This window comes from Dasypus novemcinctus, chromosome 23, assembly GCF_030445035.2.
Source record: "Dasypus novemcinctus isolate mDasNov1 chromosome 23, mDasNov1.1.hap2, whole genome shotgun sequence".
In the NCBI taxonomy this organism is placed as follows: domain Eukaryota; kingdom Metazoa; phylum Chordata; class Mammalia; order Cingulata; family Dasypodidae; genus Dasypus; species Dasypus novemcinctus.
The window spans coordinates 37,674,745-37,689,440 of record NC_080695.1 but is presented as its reverse complement, the minus strand read 5'-3'; the positions used below and the strand labels follow the sequence as shown (position 1 = coordinate 37,689,440).

Below are 14,696 nucleotides of genomic sequence, written 5' to 3'. Positions count from 1 at the left end.
AAGTGGACAAAATAGAGTTATAAATAATCAAGGCAATGGGAAGCCTCTGGCAGGATTGGTGGCACAGCCGCCATGTCTGACTTTGGTCTTCTTTCCACCTCATCACGGGCCAGATGGAGACAGCAACCCAGGAGTGCAAGTGGGTCTCCTCAGACCACATGGCCCTCCCCCAGCCCTGTGTGGAGTTGGACTCGGGGCTCCATCCGTCCCCTTCCTGCTTCTCCTGTGTCTGAGTGTGTGCATTCGCTCCATGTGAAACCAGACTCCGGGGCTCACAGTGTCCACCCCCCGTGGATGTGATGCTGTCCCGGGAAGCCGATGCTAGAATGGATCCCGCTGTGTGGCGAGGAGACTGGGGGTGGGCCCCAGTGACTAGCCTGGGCTCCCCAAAGCTGAAAGGACAGAGCAGCAGGCTCTGAACCCAGCTGGGTCTCCCCTGAGCTGGGGCCCAAGCTTCCCACAGCCTTCCCAGGGAGCTGTGGGGGGGACGTGTTGGCAGAATGGTGTCCAGGGAACATGGCGATCCAGGAGAGGGGATGGACAGACAGACGTGCAGAGGGACTTTGGCGGAGTTCTTACAGTTGAAGGGCCCAGGGGAAATGACCTAAGGAGGTGACCTCACTTCCTTGGTGACAGAACTTGGAACCCTGGTAACCAGGCACCCAGATTCCACAGGCAGCCCCTTCCCAGCTCACTTGGCAGGAGACGCTTGAGAGAGCAACATGTTCCCCTGCTGCGTTGTGCGACCCCAAGGCTCCAGCCTCAACCAAACTGGGAATGAATCCCCTTGCCATCGCTTCCGACATTGGCTCAGGCCTCAGCCATGGAGCTGCTGGCCATTGGCACCCAGGAGGCACCCAGAGGTGACGGGTTGCCCAGGGGAGCCGGTTGAGCACAGGACATCGCTGTGCTCCTCCTGGGCACCTCCATGTCCATCCTCTTCCCAGGGTGTGGGGGCATGGACAGGGGGACCACTGTGGGCAGGAGGGGCCATCAGGGTTGGGGACCCGGAGGGCCTTCTCTGTCCCCTGCCAGGTCATGGGTGGGGGTGGGAAGAGGCAGCTTGGGGACATCCATATGGACCGTGTCTTTCCTGAGCCTTGAGCTCCCCTGTTCTCTCCACCGGGCTCGGAGGAAGGCAGAGCACACCTGGGCCTGCCCTGGGTCCCGGCCCGATGGAGGGCCAGCTTTCCCCGTGGGGGAGGACAGGCCCCTCGCTGACACCCCTCGGCCCGGCCGCCGGGCACTGTGTTCGCAGAGCTCCATGCAGGTGGTCGGCGAGGAGCTGGAGGAGGGGCTCGTCTACACCGTCTGTCTGAGGAAGGTGCCGGTCCATCAGGGCCCTGGCCAGGGCCAGCGCTGGTTCCAGGTGAGAGCAGGTGCCAAGGGGGGGCGCCCGAGGCAGCCAGGGAGCACCCCGGGGGCCGTGTCCCACCGTGATGGCCGCCTGCGTGCTCTTTGGGGCTTTCACACCCGAGTGGCCCCATATCCTGCTTCCCGAGGATCCTGGGACCCCACCAGTCGCCCACCACACGGCCACGCCACAGACGGGGGAAGGTCACTGCACACATGGAGAGGGGCGGGAGGGGGTCTTTAGCTCAGGATTCCCGTCAGGGCAGGCTGGAAGGTGGGCGCGCCGCAGACACGTTCGCGTGGTGCTGCTGTGTTTGCGAGTCCCCTCCTTGGCCCCATGTCCCTGGCGACATCTTTGTGACTGTCCTTGCCCATCTGCTCCAAGCCATCCAGCTCTCCTGCTGAGGAGGGTTCTCGCCGTCTCCCATAAGCACCCCCTTGACCTTCCTGGGTAGGAGCTGGGGCCTGCCTCGGCTGCCCAGGATTCCAAGAGGGTGGCGGCCCAGAGCAGCCTTTCGGCCTTCGGGGCTGCTGGAGCTGAAGGTCCTGTCCCGGGGCCCTGCCGGCTCTGCTGCCCTGGACACTGCCTGCAGGCCCCCAGGCAGTGGTCCTCCCGGCCCCGGCAGAGGCTCCAGGGAAGGGCCGGCTGTGCAGAGGAGACGCAGGCCTCCCTTTCTCCAGTGAGGGCCAGCTGACCTCGCGGAGGGGCAGTGGCGGGGGACCACTGGCTGTCTTTGGGGGGAGCGTCCCTGCAGCCCCTGGCCCTGGCCCTGGAGTTTCCCTTCCTTGTCCTGAGGTGGGGTCAGGGTGGCCAATGGCATTCCCTTGTTCCTCTGGCCCCGTGACGGTGCAGTCCAGACGGTCGTCTCCTGACCAGGAGGGTCTGCAGTTCCCCAGGGTCTGCTTAGACCCTCGGCCCTGCAGGGGCCTTTGTCCCCCAAGGACCCTCCAGGCACCTGCCCTTTCAGGTCAGGGGCCTCACCTTTCAGGTGTTGGCTCCCCTGCGGTTCCGTGTGAAGGTCGAGGACCTTTCTCCACTAGGGGCCTGCATGGCACCTCGGCTGGATGTCACTTGGGGCTCGGGCAGCAGGTGGGCCCTGGCCCCGCCCGGCTGGCTCCAGGCACTGCGTCTGACCACACTGCCCCCTCTGTCCCACCCCAGAGGAAGAACGAGGGGGCCCTCATGAGGGGGGAGAGCTGCACAGAGCGCATGGTCCGGGCAGGCCGCTGGGAGGACCTGGCGGAGCACCTGGTGCCCGCCTTGCAGGAGGGCGACCTCGGCTACGTCCGCACCTTCCTGGGGACATACCACATGTTCGCCTCCACCGAGCAGGTCCTGGACTGGCTGTTCCACCGGTAAGCGCCCGCCCCCACCCACCCCCTGGGCTGCTGCACCCCCCAGGCGCTGGGCGTCTCAGAAACACCACTGCACCCGCTGGCCTCAGTTTCCTCCTTGGGAAGGGGGTGCCCTGAGGACCAGCCTCCAGGGCTGATTGTAGGACAGACTGGCAGGGTCCATGGGAAGGGCTGCCCCGAGCCTGGCTCCTGGACAGGGCAGCTGGAGGCGCAGGGCTGCTCCTGGGCAGGACTTCCCTCAGCCCAGGGAAGAGGCTCTCGGCCTCGCTCCCATTGCACCCAGTTTTCTCATTTCTCAGGGAGGTCTGTGAGCCCTTTCAGGCCTCCGACCTCGGTGTGGTCAGAGCAGGAATCCCTGTGGACTGTCAGAGGGCTCCAAGTCCACCCCAGGTCTAAGGAGGTGCTGCTGAGGGCTCACCCTTCCCTTGGCAGACAGCACGTGTCTTCTCCGTGCATGCACTACTTTCAGCACCTGGCTTCATGCAGCGGTGATGGCAGACCAAAGATCCTGCCTTCTGGGTTCCTTTGGAGGGGGGGCTGCTGGCAGTAGGCCGAGTCATCTTCAGCAGGGGGGACACTCAGCCAGCAGCTGTGACAGCCTCACGGTCTCCCCTAGGTATGGAGGTGACCTCGGTGGGAGGGGTGAGCCTCGTGGATGCCTTGACGTGAAAACGTAGGTGCACTTTGGGTGAGGGCGAGGGGCTCTCGTGCCCAGACCCCATCATGGGGAGTCGGGTGGTGGGTGGCTGGGTAGGACTGGGTGGGGTCTGGGGCCACGCGTCCTCTGTCCCCTGGAAGGCTGAGTCCAGAGGGCTTCCCCCTCCCCTTGCAAATGAGTAAGGAAGCTGAGGTGGGGTCCTGGGGCACTGTCTGCAGAGGAGGCCTGGGGGCTCATTCCCAAGAGAGGCCCACCTGTCCTCCACCCCCTCCCAGCCCCCAGGCCCCCAAACACCACCTCACGCAGACCCCCGACAGGAGGTGGTGAGCCGCCTGCTGCCGATCTGCCGGGGACCTCAGTCCTGTCTGCCTCCTGCAGGGGTGGCAGGGACGGCTGCGTCCCCGTAGGGGCGGGGGGGGGGCACAGTGTCCATGGGAAGGGGAGATACACATGACACCAGGCGGAAAATGAGGCAGCTCCTCGGGCAGACACTCCTGGGTGGGGACCGCAAGGGCCTGGGGCGGGAGGACAGGCCCTGCCCCCTCTGCACTCACCCAGTGCTGAAGCTCCTACTGTGTGTCAGCACTGGGCTGTGGCCAGGCCAGTCAGAACCCTTGCTGTCCTCGTGGACTTTCTGTGCAGTGGGAGGGTCCCTGGGGGCAGCATGGAGGGCAAGGTCAGCATCTGACTATGCAGCCCCCCCTGCCCTCAGCACCCTCTGCTCCCTGCTGGGCACCTGGATGGACCAGTACTGGGAGGACTTCCTGCAGCCTCCGGACTCTCCCTGCCTCCAGTTGCTGGCGGCCCATGCCCAGGAGCACCTGCCGGGCTCTGGCCTGCAGTGCCGTGTCACACTTCTGCTTGCACAGATGAGACACCCGGAGCCCATGAAGGCAGAGCGGGAGGGTGAGGGGGCCTCGGGGTGGGGGCACGTGAGCTTGTGGGCCGGTGGCGGGGATTGCACCACAGAGGCAGGAGCCAGCAGAGGCTGCCCTCAGGCTGTGAGCAAGGCGGAGCCCCAGGCAGGTCACCTGGGAGCCTGCGCGGGAGCACTTTCCTGGGCAGGATCTTCCCCTCGAGGTAGTGGGATCTTCTCTGTTTTGGAATGACACTCTGAGCCATTCATGGTGGGGAAATTGCCTCTTGTCCAGCTCCTTTGTCAACTCCAGAGCCACCGATGCCTCCAGTGCACCTGCCAGCACCAATTCCAGCCCCTGCGGCCGACACAGGTCCAGAGCCAGAGTCGGCTCCATCACCACCCGGACTGCCAGCTAATGAGGTGGTGCCAGCACCTGCCGTGCAAATAGAGCCTGACACATTCTGCACCGTGGCACCAGCTTCTGAGCTGCAGGTGGCTCCAGCACCACCACAGCTGCCCCCCACAGAGATGGGGCCCGTGCCCTCCCTGAAGCTAGACCATCTGACCTGGGCAGCTGGAGCACCTGCTCAGGAGCCACGGGCAGCTGCAGCACCATCAGGAGCAGGAGCTGCAGAGCCGGGGACAAGTCTAGCTCCACCTGCCTCACTGCCGCTCCACGGATCGACACTGCCTGCTCTTGAGGGAGAGCCTGCTCCTCCAGCAGCAGAAGCGCCGGCTTTCGAGCTGGAAAATGCCTTGGGACCACCTCCACTGCCACCTGTGGAGGTAGCACCAGTGGCCCCTACGGAGGCAGAGCCAGCCCTGTCTGCAGGGGCAGCCCCATCCACACCACCAGTTGGCGAGGGGGAGGCGGTCCCACAGCCACCTCCAGTGCCGCCTGCACAGGTCGCTCCAGTGCCCATTCTGGAGCTCCAGCCAGTTCAGGCACCTTCAGGAGCAACAGCTCTAGAGGGGGAGGCAATTCTGGCAGCAGCACCTGAGCCACGGCCAGAGCTCAGCTCAGCAGCAGGGCGGGCTGCCCCCCCACAGCCTTCCTGCCCCTGGCCCGGGACCTGCGGGGATGGTCTGCATGAGCAGAAGCCTGAGCTCCTCTCTTTCCCTCCCAAGCTGGTGGCAGAGCAGCTGCCGCTCATGGATGTGGTGAGCAGCTGGGCTCGGCAGGGTGGAGCTGGGGGGGACCTTCCTCCCAGGACCTGCCGCCCCAGCCTTCCCCATCCTGATCCCGAATCCTGTGATCTGGGTCCAAACTCTGGTCCACTGCCAGCCTTGTTCCCTGGGCAAGTTTCTTGAGCCCAAGCCTGCACTTGGGCCTCTGGAGAGGAGACCTAGGACACTAGCCATCCCTGCCACACGCACTGCTGTGACAATGACCCCAGCCAGGGTCCTGAGGGCCCGCGGGATCTGAGCTGGGGGCGGGCATGGCCGGCTGACTTGCCCTCCTCCCCAGGAGCTATTCAAGAAGGTGGTGCCCTACCACTGCCTGGGCTCCATCTGGTCACAGTGCCACCAGAAGGGCAAGGAGCACGTGGCACCCACCGTGCGTGCCGTCATCAGCCAGTTCAACCGCGTGGCCAACTGCGTCATGGCCACCTGCCTCGGGTACCGCAGCATGAAGGCCACAGACAGGGCCAGGGTGGTGGAGCACTGGATCGAGGTGGCCAGGGTGTGTGCCGGGGCCCTCTCTGGACTCCTGGACCCCCTGCGCTCTGGAGGGCTCTCGGCCTCTGGGCCCTGCCCTGCCTGGAGCACAGCCCTCCTTCCTCCTCACGTCCCTCCCAGGCTCTTCCTTCAGGTGGAGCGTGGGGGTCCCGTTCTGGGGCCCCGGCTCACCCTCAGGGGCTCCGTGGGGGTCTCTCATCCAAAGGGGGAGGTCAGTCGAGGCTGGAGCGGGAGCAGGGCACGCTCAGACCGCCCCTCATGGCCCATTCTTTCTCCCTCCCCAGGAGTGCCGAACCCTCCGCAACTTCTCCTCAGGCCATGCCATCCTCTCTGCTCTCGAAAGCCACGCGATTGGCTGTCAGAAGAAGACATGGGCGGAAGTTTCCAGGTGGGCAGGCTTCTCTCCAGGGGATGCCAGGGGGGGACCAGGGGCCCCACGGGAGGCTGGGCATCGCCCTGCAGGGAGCCTGGAGGCAGCGGGATCTGGGCAGGGGCCGGGTAGGCTGGGGCTCCAGGTCTCGCCAGGACCTGAGGTCAGCTGTTGTGCGTCAACACTGGTGCCATCCGCGGTCAGGCACAGAGTTGAGCCAGATGAGAGCATGTCCAGGGTGTGCTGGTCAGCAGCCCGCTCTGTCCAGTGGACAGCTCCCCGTGTCAACACCAGCTGCTCATCAACTAGGAGTGGGGGTCCCTGTGGTGCCCGCCTGAGAGCTCAGCTCCCAAGCCCACACTGTCCTGCAGTGCTCAGTGTTGCCCAGTTTCAGCACCACCCACCCAGGCAGAACGGGTCCCAGGACCTGGCTGCAACGAAGTGGGTTGTCCCCTGGACGCTCCCACCCACTCCCACCTTTCTCCTTCCTTCTTGTCCTCCCCCAGGGACAGCTTCCGCCTCTTTCAGAAACTGTCTGAGATTTTCTCCACTGAGAGCAACTCCTCCCAGGGCAGCGAGCTGATCTCCCAGGTGAAGAGCAGGCAGGGGGGCCAGGGCTCAGGAGGTGGGCTTGTGAGTGTTTCCCTGGGTGTTTCTTTGCAAACATCCTGTCTGGCCTCTTCTGGAGGAAGATGAAGAGGGATCTGTCTGGTTCATGGGCAGGTGGGGGGCAGCCTCAAGGCCATAGGCCGGGGTTGGTGCTCGGATGCGGTGGGGAGGAGGGGCTGGGATGTTCCAGTAGGAGATGATGAACCAGCAGGATGAGAAGTCTCCATCCACGTGGGGGTCTCAGAACAAGCCTCATTATGAATGGCTTGTGTCAGAGCGCTAGGAGAAGGTTTTGGGAGATGGGAAACCACAGCGGGTCCTTTCTGACTGAAACTAGAAGCTCCCACCTAGAAGACACAGCACAACTTCGATGTCCAGTACTGCAATGTCCAGCCATGCAGCTGGAGGATGGGGTGCCCCTGCAGGCAGAACATCCCGAGTGGACCCCTGGGAGGGGGCGCCTGTGTGCGGGCCTCGGGCAGCCTTTGGGTTTTCAGTCATGTGGGCTGGGGCAGGCAGGATCTGCTCAACTAGGCCTCCCGGGACATTCCATCCTCCAGCTCCATGGCTGGGATGACACGAGGCCCCTCACACATCCACGTGCAGAGGCCAGGAGAAGCGGACAGCTGTTGGCAGTGGTGGGCTGTGGGGTGACGTCAGAGCAGACGAGGCCTCCGGCCAGAGGGAGCCACCCATCCTCGGTGCCCCGAGTGCATCCTTCTTTGGGCCTCTGGCAGAATGGAAGCATGAGCATCCAGGGGCGCTGTCCTCACGGCCAGCTGGCGGGGTTGAAGGGAGAAAAGGAATGTGGCCGAGTGTTCCCAGGACTCCGAGTGGGAGAGCGGGATGGCCAGAGTGTCTGTGCTGCTGGCGTGCACTCCCGAGGCCTCTGGACTCCCGAGAAGGGGTCAGGTCTTTGTGGTCACATCCCAGATGTCCAAACAGGCTCAGGGAGGCCAGGCTGCTTGCACCAGGCCCCCAGGGCACCTCCGGCACGTGGTGGCAGCAGATTTCCACCTGCCCACTTGGTCCAGGGGTCCAAGGCCCCAGGGACAATGGGGAGGGACAGAGGGCCTCACCGACCCTGAGCTGCTCAATCCTGACAGGAGGGGAACCCCGAGTTTGCCACCCTGGATGCAAACCCCAACAGAGCCCAGAAGCAGCAGCAGCAGCAGGAGGGGGTGGGTGTGGCTCTTGCCAGCGGGCCAGGGTGGGTGGCCTCCAAGTCAGGGTGGGGCCCTCCTCCCAGCCATCCCTCCTGGGCCTCTGAGCCTGGGGAGCCTCCCTTCCATGTCTGTTCCCCTGGAAGCTTGAGGGCTGGGAGCCGAGGTTATCCTTGGGGACTAGTGGCAGCAAGTCAGAGCAAGAACCTGGAAGAGCCGAGGCTGGTGGACTGGGTGGGGCGGGGTGTGGGCTTGCAATGGAAGAAATGCCGGTGCTGGGAGGTGACTGCAAGGGAGTTTGGGGTCCTTGGAGGCCAGGCGGGGAACTTCGGGGTGACAGCTGGGTGCCCGAGCATGTGCCAGGGTGATGCTGGGTGGTCCTAGGAGTCTGAGCCTGCAGGGTTGTCAGGGCAGGGTGTCGGGGGTCCCCGAGCACCTGCACTCATCCCCACTCACTCCACATCACAGGGTGCCATCCAGGGCACTGTCCCATGGCTGGGGACATTCCTCACTCAGTTTTTGATGGTGGACTCTGCCATGCAGGAGTTTCTGGATGTGAGTGAGCCGGGGGGGCCGGGGCTGCATGGGAAAGGGTCCCTGAGGCTTGGGAGGAGAGGCTGGCCTGAGCCCTGAGTGCTGAGCAGTGGGCACACTGCATCTCCCGAGAGCCTCCCGGGTGCCCTGGAGCGGGTGCCATGGACTTGTGGCAGGAGAGTGAGCGCAGGCTGGTCCCGGGGCATCTCTCCACTGTGGTCAGAGGCTGGGCTGGGAGGGCCCTGGGGCTCCCCTGGTGGTACCCACTCCTGTGCCCACAAATCTGCCTGGGTCCATGCCCAGTCTGGGCTGCCCTGTGCCCATGGAACCCGCAGTCGTGCTACGCGACAAGGGCTCAGGGGCGATGGGCATGGCAATGGCTGGGGCTCCCCTGGTGACGGATGTGACCTCTCTGCCTTCCAGGGGACCATGGTGAATTTTGAGAAAAGGAGGAAGGTGAGCAGCTGTGGCCAGCAGTGCAGTGGTGGGGCTGGGGGTGGGGGCTGGAAAAGAGAGAGCCTCCTGGCAGGGCACCCCCGGGCTGCAGGAAGGTTCCTGGAAGACTGCTGGGGAGTTGGAGGAGAAAAGACAGGGCCGACCCCTCCCTCGGGAGGGTGGGGGTTCACCTGGTGGAAGGTCAACTTCCTGGAGGAGGAGCTGTGTGAGCTCAGCCCTGAGGGCAGGTAGAGCCCGGAAGGCAGGGGAGGGCTGGGGAACCCAAGGGCCAAACCAGCCCATGGGCCCCGGCCCACCGGGCATGCCCACCTGGGCCTTGGCAGTGCCTCCTCCTCCGTCTGACCCCAGGAATACCAGCTGGTGGCCGAGCTGCAGAAGCTGCAGGTGCGCTGCTGCTACAACTGCCTTGTGCCCGACGGGCGCTTCGGGGCCTGGTTTGAGGCCGTGGAGCGGCTCGGCCAGAAGGACAGGTGAGGCCAGCAGGGCATCAGACCCCGGTGGGGGCGGAAGTGCCCTGGTGGCTCCTGGGCCCATGTAGGCCCTGCTGCCCGAGGAGGCTGGGGCATGCAGACACCAACTGCTGTGTGAACCCCGGGAGGGAGCCCAAGCTGGGGAGCCTGATGGCTGCCCCCTGTCCTGTAGCCTCCTCCTGTCTTGTGAGTGGGAGCCGCCACCCGAGTCAGCCAGTGAGAGCTTCCAGGCCCAACACCCCCCGGAAGGCAGTGAGCCTTGGAATGGAGAGTGAGTTCCCCTTGCGGGGCAGGCAAGGGTGGGCTGGCCAGGGCTCAGGGGAGCTCCAGGCTGAGCGTGGGCTTGGGGCGGGGGGGCTGCCTGCCACTGAGAGCCGGGATCCCAGCTCCACTCCCGACCAGCCCTGGGGCTGGGAGAGTCGCCCCATCCCTGAGGGCCTGTTTCCTCCTCTGGGCAATGGGGTGGTGCTGCATGAGCTCTGGGGCAGTCGGGGCCTGGCTGGCTCCTCTTGATGGACCTAGGACTTAGCCATGTGCAGATTTAGCAGGGCAGAGGTGGGGAGGCATGCCAGGGGAGGCCCCCAAGGTAAGTCGAGCCTCCATCCAGCTGCCAGGGCCCTGACGCTGAGTCCAGCAGCAGCAGCACTGCCCACTCCAGCGTCCAGCTCCAGGGTGGCCCTGACCTCAGTGGCGGGGATGCTGTGGATTCTCCTCACCCGCACGTGGCTGGCTCCTCCAGCTCTGCGGTGGAAATCCACCTGGACCACGTCCCGGAGGCCCAGGACGGTCAGGAAGCGAAGGTGACTGCCCGCTCCTGGTCCCTGGGGGCCCTCACCCTCCCGCTGCCCCTTCCTGTGCCTGCTGGGCCCTCCCCGTGTCCACCAGGGGTGGAGCCCCGTTGACTCGTCCAGACCTTCTAGAGCCTCCGGAGCTTCTTGAGCAGCCCGGGCTGCCCCGAGGCTCCTGGCCTTCTGCTGACCTCCCGTCCCCCACAGCCGGGACAGCCGACCTCCACATCATCTTGGATTGGCTCCACTATCATGTCAGCATCGGGAGGAACGTCCTCTTCCTCCTCCATCCAAGCCAGGGCCACCTGGACCAGCCGAAAGCACCGTGACTCACGGCCGCGCTACAAACGGCACGTGGGCGACCGCTGCTTTGTCCATATCACCCTGGCCGAGGACAGCGGCCACAAGGTCCAGAGCATCCTGGTGAGCCGGGCGAGCGGCCGCCCCCGGGCCACAGTGGCTCAGGCCATAGGCACCTGAGCAGTGCCGTGGTCCCTGCCTGCCGCCCTGGAGCAGACTTGCCAGTGGCTGGGGAAGGACAGACGGCTACGTCCAGGAGCAGGAAGAGCGTGTGTGCAACGGCAGTCAGGGCTCAGGACGGTGGACACAGGCAGGCCCTCGGAGGCGTGTGCTTGGTGTGGGCCAAGGAGCAGCCGGGAGGCCAGGGCTGAAAGAGCAGGGGTCAGGGGAAGGGCTGGGGTCAGAGAGCCGTTGGGAGCCAGGTCCCATCAGGCCCTGGAGCTGCCGGACAGAGTGTGACTTTCTCAGGAGCCCCTGAAGGGTCAGAGCAGAGCAGGGACAGCAGGAGAGCTTTGGCCTCCGGGTGGATGGTGCGGCGCTGCGTGGAGACACCGGCAAGTGAAGGGCTGCTGCCGTGACCCAGAGGGGAGGACGGTATCTGCCCCAGGTCGGTGGCTGTGAAGGCGTGAGCAGGGCCCAGATCCTGGATGGATGTGCAGGTGGAGCCACACTTGCCCCATGGCCCAGAGGCTGCAGCGCTGCGGTGGTGTCCAGCTGAACGGGCTGCACTTCTCCTGTGGCCAGGAGCTGGCGTGCTTGTTCTAAGCTGTCACTGAGTGACCCTTGGCCTGAGCTCTGCCTGTACCCGGGCCCTCATGCTCAAGGCAGCTGCGGTCTAGACCTTGCTGAGCACAGCTGCCTCCTGGAGCCCAGGGCATCCTGCGGGGCCGTAGGGTGTCTTCCAGCCTCCTCTCGGACAAACATCTGGGCTTGGACTGGACGTGTGTGTTCTGCCTGGGGGTTCAGTGCTACACGGAGGCCTCCTGGAGGTGCAGGGCCAGGGCAGGGGCCCTCCCCAAGGGCGAGCCCTCTCCTGTGATGGGGAGGGAGGAGGGACAGAGAGAGGCCCCGAGGTCACTCCACAGTCCCCACCCTCTGCTGCGAGGCCACCCTTTGTCCCAGGGCTCTGGGAGCCCCTAGCAGTTGTGCAGGCCAAGGAGCCAGGGGTCGGGGTTCAGCCTGCAGGGCAGGGGATTTGGACCCTCCCTTGGAAACACCCTAAAGACAGAGGTGCAGGTTCTTGTAGGAGATGGGGTGAGAAATGACTGGAAAAGAGCCCTCACTGCATGGAGTGTCCCTGGGGGAGCCCCGTAGACCCAGCCCCTAGCAGAGGGGTCTCCTAGGGGTCTCTGGCAGCTGCGCTGTGGGGATCCGGCTCCAGGACCCATGCCCTGAGGCCTGTTGTTGACCCACCGCAGGTGACGGACCAAGACAGGGCTCCAGCCGTGATCCGCAAGGCCCTGGAAGAGCACGAGCTGGCTGGGGAGCAGCCCGAGGACTACCAGCTGGTGCAGATCATCTCAGGAAATGGCAGTGAGTTGGGGGCGAGTGGAGAGGGTGGGGGCGCAGGGGTGGGCAGGGGCAGCATGGCCCTGGGCCGAAGGTGCGAGGCCCCGCTCAGGAGGCCCGCGGTGCAGGGCTGCCCTCGGCGGGCTCGGCAGGCTGGTCCCGGGGAGTGCTGGGCTCAGGGGCGTGCGCTGGGCTGGAGAAGGCCAGTTTCAGCGCCACAATCCCGAGCAGGGAAGGCGGCAGGGGTGCTTGGGGGAGGAGACGACCTCGTGGCAGCTCCACTCTGAGGCTGGCAGGTGGGAGTCAGATGCTTTTGGAACAAGGGTCCCCCGCTTTCAGCTGTGCCTCTGCAGAGTCTTCCCTGGTTGTTCAGGGTGTCGTTCAGGCGGCTCCTATGTGGTCCTGGAGTTGGAGTGGGAAAGTCGGGTACCTGGCCGAGGCCGGCTCTCATGGGGACACAGAAGGTGGGGTTTGTCTGTGCCCCAGAGCACGGCTGACCCCCCCCTCTGCCCCCCCCCAGCGCTGCAGATCCCAGACGTCGCCAACGTGTATTATGCTATGGCGCCCTCACCTGATTATTGGTTTCTTCTCTTGAGGAAGACCATGCCCCTGGATGCCGAGGTCAAGGAGAGGGCTCTCTCAGCCCTTCGGGGGAGTCGGCAGAAGGGACCCAGCTTCCGAAAGGGCAAACTGTAACTGGCCCCAGTGGCCCCCCCAGCCTCAGGGCCCCCTTCCCTTCCAGGTCCGCCTGGCCAAGTCGTTCTGCTGACCCCAACCACCGTGGGCCAGGCCAGACAGGCACTTCCCTCCCTAGCATCCAGTCTGGGCCACCCCCAGACTCCACTCACACCCCTGGGCCTGTCCTGCCGCTCAAAACATGGCTAGTTGGAGGGAGGGTCTGCACGAGATTGTCAAAGAACTGAATTGAGAATCAACAGCAACAGAGACTATCTATCTAAAGGGGAGGGGCGATAGCTACCTTTGTCCTTAGGAGATGTTCGATGTGAAGGTTTTTTTAAATTAAATTCTTGTTTCCACTACAGCCTGGGAGTTGAATTTGGTTCTTGCATTTCCTGTGTTAATCTAAATGAGATACAGGCTCTCGCAGTGCTCAGTCAAAGGAGAAATCCTGCAGAGTCATCCATTAATTTTAGAAGGGAGATGCAAAAAGAGCCAGCTGCCCCTCCCCGGGTTCCTGAAGTCAACACGGGAATCCACCCCAGAGAGCACACGTGCGTTTCGGTGTTCCACCCAGCAGGAGCTGAGAGCACCCAGGAGGACTGTCGGGTTTCAGACCATTCACAAAGACCTTTTCCCGAGCCTGGGCAGGGCAGCAACCGCCTTTCTACCACTTTGGAGGAAGAAGGAACCTTTCCCACTTCTTGCCTGAGGCTTTGCTTGAGCACCAAATAGGAACTTGTCATTTTCAAGGACAAATGATAGGGTAACACCAGCAGTAGGTAGGGCAAGAAGGAGAACATAGCTGAGAATGTATAATGGAAAGGGACAGAGGAGGAAAAGAGGAGGATTCTTGGCACCAGTCCAAGGGCAGGCCTGACCTCCTCAGTGTCCCTTAGGCCTCATGGTCCAAGCTTGACCTTGGATTTCCTGCTTTGCGATCCTCATCCCTGGCACCAGAATTCCTTTTCCTGAGGCGGGGATGGGGGTTTGAGCTGCAGTGTCCCGGGCTCCAGCTGGGCCTCCTTGGTGTCCACACCACTGCTCCCTGTGAACGAGTGCTTCCCACTGCCATGCCATTCTGTGTGCAAGTCCTTCCCCCGGAAAAATCCCCACAGGCCCTGCCTCTGCGCGGGGTCCCTGGTGGGCTCTGCTTGCTGGCCGGGGCCTGCAGCAGCACGCGGGAGCCCTCGATGCCAAGACAAGAGCGCTCCTTCCTGGCGGCCAGAGACCCCACGTGCCCTTTTCTGCGGGTCGAGGAGAAGTCGGGCCGAGCGGTCTGAGGTCCACACTCCCCACCGTGTGGCTGCTGCCTGGCCTCAGGAGGAGCTTGGCTCTGAGCGCTTTGAGCTCACAGGACCCTGGGAGGGCTGCGTCCACAGGTCCACAACTCGGGCTTTGCTGATGTCACGGGGGTGTGGACAGTTCCTGTCGGGAGCGGGTGCAAGTCACGGTGTGCTGGGACCGACAAGCACAGTCTTGCCCCGATTCCCCTCATGGCACGTTCAATCACTGAGTGGCTCCCTGTCTCGGGGGGTGACAGACCCTGTCCTGAGCTCCCCGTGGACTCTAGCCTGGCTTCCCCATGACCGGGAGCTAAAGGTTGAAGCCCTGGCTCAACCCAGAGCCCAGGAGCCTGCACCAGCCTCCCATCTGCCCCAGCTGAGGGCTGAGAGGCCCCTTCCATCTCTGTGATCAGGGAAGTCCAACACTCTCATCATACACTTTCATGAGGAAATATTGGTCTCGAATGCATTTTCTCTGTCGATAACAGAGTCTCTAACTCCAGCGGTCACCGTGAGCTGTTGGTGCTGGATGCTCACCTCTAAAAGGGAAAGATTCACTGATTGCCAGAGGGTTGTGATGATACCAGTCATAGTCCCCCAACACTCGTTCCGCCCTGGTAGTGGGGC

The 14,696-nt window shown here is 63.9% G+C and overlaps 2 protein-coding genes across 2 annotated transcripts; both read left to right on the top strand.

The window, feature by feature from the left end:
• Positions 1-709: 709 nt before the first annotated feature.
• On the top strand, positions 710-8,432 carry LOC101423539 (ral guanine nucleotide dissociation stimulator-like). The gene is made up of 11 exons (XM_071211467.1): positions 710-863; positions 1,259-1,369; positions 2,516-2,709; positions 3,326-3,382; positions 4,080-4,273; positions 4,519-5,387; positions 5,695-5,910; positions 6,191-6,294; positions 6,783-6,909; positions 7,992-8,095; positions 8,195-8,432. The coding sequence occupies exons 1-11, from the start codon at positions 723-725 to the stop codon at positions 8,430-8,432; spliced, it is 2,355 nt and encodes a 784-aa protein (XP_071067568.1). The 5' UTR covers positions 710-722.
• A 1,695-nt stretch (positions 8,433-10,127) lies between these two features.
• Positions 10,128-13,147, top strand: LOC139437450 (ral guanine nucleotide dissociation stimulator-like). The gene is made up of 4 exons (XM_071211485.1): positions 10,128-10,308; positions 10,504-10,719; positions 12,015-12,129; positions 12,626-13,147. Exons 2-4 carry the CDS (start codon positions 10,549-10,551, stop codon positions 12,799-12,801), a joined length of 462 nt encoding a protein of 153 aa, XP_071067586.1. The 5' UTR covers positions 10,128-10,308; positions 10,504-10,548; the 3' UTR covers positions 12,802-13,147.
• The last annotated feature ends 1,549 nt before the right edge of the window (positions 13,148-14,696 follow it).